At 28.1% G+C, this 5373-nt stretch overlaps 1 protein-coding gene across 1 annotated transcript in view; it reads left to right on the top strand.

The window, feature by feature from the left end:
* LOC115034322 overlaps positions 1 to 2437 on the top strand; it is an 8436-nt gene extending 5999 nt beyond the window's left edge. The window contains exon 3 of the mRNA XM_029490928.1: positions 2280 to 2437. Coding sequence (XP_029346788.1) covers positions 2280 to 2437 — 158 coding nt within the window. The remainder of the gene's footprint in view (positions 1 to 2279) is intronic.
* Positions 2438 to 5373: the final 2936 nt, after the last annotated feature.

The raw sequence follows: 5373 nt of genomic DNA, 5'->3' as shown, positions 1-5373 counted from the left end.
ATGGGTAGATACATTAATAAATTCATCATTTGTTCCTGAAAAATAAAATAAAATTGTAATAACCATTTCATAAAACTATGTAACTGACTATAGATAGGTATACCAGTTTTGTTTTAGCACGTCAGAATACAATCTTAGTAAACTCTTACAATTTTTAACCGCAACAATTATAAGGCTGTTCACATATACATTTTTCGGGGGTTATGGATCAAATGTACAAACATTTTATCCCACTCCCTCCCTAACACAAACATGATCAAATGAACCATTGGTTTTAAGAAAACATAACTACTACCTATATGTTATACTTATCTATGTGTGTTTTCTACACATGTGTAGTATATTCACAATAATATGTCTTACAAACATGTTATAACATATATAGTTCGAAGTAAGCTTTAATATTAGTGGATTCGTTTTATTAGTAAAACCTACGATCAAAATTCAAGGTTAGAACATTTATAAATAGTAATATTTTACATACTCATAACTTCCTTGAAAAATATAAATAAAAATAAAAATAACTATAATGTTAGTCCTCTATAAGTTTGATAGCAGCTAATAGCAGGTTATAATAACTGATATTTACAGTAATATCAAAATTTATAAATCAGGATTGGAAAAGTGAAACTGTGCAAAAAGTTAACTGTTTTGTATGGTATAATATGTGGGTATATGTGTGTATGACCATTGATTAAATAAACAATATTATATATTGGGGACGGAGTGGCCGAGCGGACTAAGGCGGTTCAATCCCTGCCACGGGCGTAATTTTTCTTCAGGCAAGTCACGGTGTCTGGAAAGAGTATCACCATACTCCACCCGGGTTTGGCATATGCCTATTGCCTACAGGTGTCCAACTTGAAATTCAACCAAACCTAAAAATGTGTTTCAACCATCCCCCCCCCCCCCGCCACTATAAAACAACAAAAACCGCTAATAGTAATAGTTGTCAGGCTTAAGTTCAATGAGAAAAAAAATATATTATATAGTATCACAATATTGTGTATTTAATCAATGATATGACAGAGATAACAATTTGTTGCTTCCTCTTAATTAAACATTTTATAACTGTACTCGAATGTAACATTTGATTTAAATTAAAAAATAAACCAAGAGCTTACAAATCTTGATTAAACTAATTTACCAGTTTTTAGGAGATAATAATACAATTTATTATTAGGTACTAATACTATTATTTACTTTTGATTTTTTGTCATTAACCAAAATAAATCGGTACACACAATGCTCATACTCAAACAAGGAATATGCCCAAACATTAGCCTTAACAATGAACCAATTCTCACATCTGACAAGGTCAAATACTAAGGATAAACCCTAGACAAAAGACTGACGTGGAAAAACCACTTTCAATCCGAAAGGCAAACCTTAAATAATCGCATGCCTATTCTCAGACCCCTGTTAATTAGAAATAAGTGGAAATAAGCTAACAGTTAAGAGTTGGATCAAGAGAATGCCACATCCGCTTGTATTGCTCCATTTTACAAACGTATAACATACCAAATTTTACATTCAAAATAATCCATCTTATTCTGTTATTTATAAAAATTAGGCTGAATTGTCTTATTATATATTTAAAAGTCAGATTATTATCTAAGTTATCTCAGAGGCTTTTATTAATATTATAATATTACAAAGCAAGTTATGAGTATTTTCATTTTTAAATATTAAAATAATCATAACTTGCTTTGAAATTAAAATATCAATAAAAGTATCCAAGATGCCCTGGATAACCTTTAAATATTATAAAAAATCAATTCATTTTAGTTTTTAAAATAATGGAATAAAATGGATTGTTTTGAACGTACAATTTGCCATGTAGTATGTTGTTTGTAAGACACATGCGGATGTGGTGTCTTATTAAGAAAGAACTTAATTTTACAAAAATTTAAACTACAATTGAAATCAGAGCCGGATTTGCCGGTAGGCTACTGGGCAAGGCCCTATGAGCTGCTTGCTTATTTTTAAGTTTCAGGCCACTAAGAGATTTGTAAAAGAAGATTATTAATATTGATTTGATATGATATAATAGTTAATGTCAAATTTAGAAGATCTGCTACTTGCTAGTGGTTACACTCGTAAATAATGTAACAATTCTTATAATATTATCTATAGTTGCACTAGTGTACAGAACAATATGAAAGTATCAATTGATCAGCTGTCAGTATTCTTGTTAAAATGAATATTGATAATAATGTTCATAAATTATAATAATAAAAACAAATAAAACCAATAACTAGTGAAAATTTTAAATTCAGATTCATTTAACTCTGCTTCAATTCAACATTTAAATTGTGTTAATTTAGTTATTACATCAAAGAAACTCACCACATTGATTGGCATTTTAAACACATTTGATGCTAGCATAATTGTAGGAAATTTAAATAAGGAACTTTTAAGTTTCTTCTATTGTTAAAATGTATTGCTAGGTAAGTTTTAAATGCGTTTCACGCAATAATTATAAATAATTGAGTCATAAAAATGATTGAATACCATATGATAATTTATAATAACATAATCAGACTAATTACCTTCTCAATAAATACATCTCTTCTTGTCATTTTTGTGACGGCCGTCAATGTATCTTGTACAATTCCCATGACAGGCCTATTAGCTTGGGGAGTAATTATTTGCCTAGAAGTAATATGAATATTTTCTACTTCAGCTCTTGTTTCCATAGATTGTGGAACATGAAGATTCATTTCTCCACCAGAAAAATCAGCATTATAAGGAGATGTACAACTAATGATTACAAATAAGATGTTATTCAGTACCTATTTTTTACTTTATGATTACTTTATTAACTTACCTTAAATTCATTCTAAATGTAGACCAAGGTAAAACTCTAACTCTATGACCCATCATACTCATTTTGTGTAAAGTAGGTTGTCTGTTAAAAACTACCAAGTCACCATCCTTTATGTGTCTTTCAACTTTATAACCACATTGCAAATTTAAATCTAGAGGTTTAGAATGATAACGTAAATCAATACGTTCGCCATTATCACGTATAATGTACTTGGCTCCAGGGTACTGTGAATTACCACGGCGAACCAATTCCAGCATTCTAATAAATACAAAATTTATTTTATATGATTAATGCCGAATTGCAAAACAAGTTGATAAATGTATGGACTAATTAAGGGTCACTAAATCATATTTCAAGGACCATAAGCTCTTAATTAATTGATTCAATTTTTATGACATAAGTATATATGGTGATTCCTCATCAAGTATGCTCACCCCCATTTTCCCATTAAATAATGAATTTATTCAAATTATGTGTTTGAAATTTTTAAATATACTCAGACCATATTTTCAAATTATTGAATTTGTGTGTATTACTCAAAGAGTGTTTATAACAAACAAACTTCTATTTTTCAAATGAGAACCATCCTTTATTACAATAATTTACTTAGTGGATAATTTTTTTGAAAACATTGATGTACCCAGTTCAACATTTTTAACGAGTATTTTTCAGTTATTAAAATGTTTATACTATGAATAAAAATAAAAATAATAAAAATTTTAGTCCTTAAAAATAGTTTTAAAATAAAAAATATATCTAATATTGAATCTAGTATTTACTAAAGTTACTCGGACCATTAATACAAATTATAAATGTTAGATCAATATAAATGACAAAAAATTTTTAAATGACCTTAGTGTCCATAGCCTCCATATTTTTCAAATCCATTATCATGAAATTATTATCATTTATACACAAAGTAAATAAATCAATAACTACTAGTTCAGATTTTGATTTTGATATGTCAAAAATTTCCAGAAAAACTTAACAATTTACAGTAAATAAGGGTTAAAATATGGAGTAAGAGAGTTACCATTTGAAAAATAGAAGTTTGTATTACACAGGACACTCCGTATGTAGTACAAAACCTCCAAGAACTTGAAAATATGGTCTAACCTAACCCATATTTAAAAACGCTAAAAATCAGATTTTAGATAACTGCATTATTAAAGACAAAAAGAGGGGGATGAGCATGCTTCGTAAATCATGCTTGGTAATATACAATGGAAAGTATTATTTTTTTTTATACTTACTGATCAATGTTAAATGGAGTAACAATCTCTGGAAAGGTCATGTTTTGAGCAATAGTACGAGGTACGCCAACTTCATCGATTCGTAAATTAGGATCAGGTGTTATAACAGTACGCGCAGAGAAATCTACACGCTTTCCCATCAAGTTTCCTCGGATTCTGCCTTCTTTACCTTTTAAACGAGCTTTAATTGCTTTTAAAGGCTTGCCAGATTTGTGCATTGCTCTAAAAATTTAAATAAAGTATAATTATATACTATAAAATGTACAAGTTAAACATTAAATTTCAAATGTGTACAGGCATAATGCGAGTGGACGAGTTAAATAAAATATGTTTGGGCCATATTATGTAAGATAATTTTCATTGTCACGCTATCGTGATAGGTATGCTGTACGTGTTTCTTAATATTTATTGTTTTATAATGTAATTTATCCTCATGGGCGATGTGCTGATGATTTAATTAATGCCTTTTTAAAGATAGAATTATTAATTACTCATACGAAAAAAAAAAATGTGTACATTTGAATTTGTTATTGTATTAAATTATCATTTTAAGGAAGTTTTAACATTTTTAATTTTTTTAATATAATATTCCAGTTTGTTTTTAGTTTTTGAACATTTATTTCTTACCATATAGATAAAATAAAAATGGGGGGGAAGGTTTGGGTAACTTAAAGATAAAAAGCTTCAAACACCGTTGACAAAAAAGCACTTATCTCTTCAAAATTGGAATCTATGAAAATATTTTCATCTCTACACCAAAATCTTCAACCCCCTCAAATTTCAAACACTTTTTTGCGCCTATAGCTAACATCCTGCTAACAAATTATAGATATACATACTTTGTATTTCTATTTTATTAAGTGATTTATCTAATACAATATAGCCAAGTAATAGGTATTCCTATTCATATTGTAATACAGTAATAAAAGGTTAAAATTGACAAAATTAAAAGAAAAACCATACCAGTTAAATATTAAAATGTTATAAAGTCAAAACAATACCTAGATACTTCCATAAGTAAATTTATAAAATTTTAGAAATAAAAACGTATAATTACTGTTATAAAAAGCATTTAAATAATATGAGAGATTTCTTTTAATAAATAAAGGTATTCTATAAATTACACAAATATAAATTTACCTTGGTAGGCCAGGACTATCATTATCAACCAAAGTTGCAACATGATATTGTAACATTCTAATGTTTTCAGCTATAATATGTGTAGTAGCACCAGACTGTTTATTACGAATTAATTCATTATTACACTTAATGATGTCAGACAGTTTATGA

The sequence above is a fragment of the Acyrthosiphon pisum genome, chromosome A2 (genome assembly GCF_005508785.2).
Source record: "Acyrthosiphon pisum isolate AL4f chromosome A2, pea_aphid_22Mar2018_4r6ur, whole genome shotgun sequence".
Lineage (NCBI taxonomy): Eukaryota > Metazoa > Arthropoda > Insecta > Hemiptera > Aphididae > Acyrthosiphon > Acyrthosiphon pisum.
Note: the sequence above shows the minus strand (reverse complement) of the source record. Positions and strands in the feature narration are given on the sequence as shown.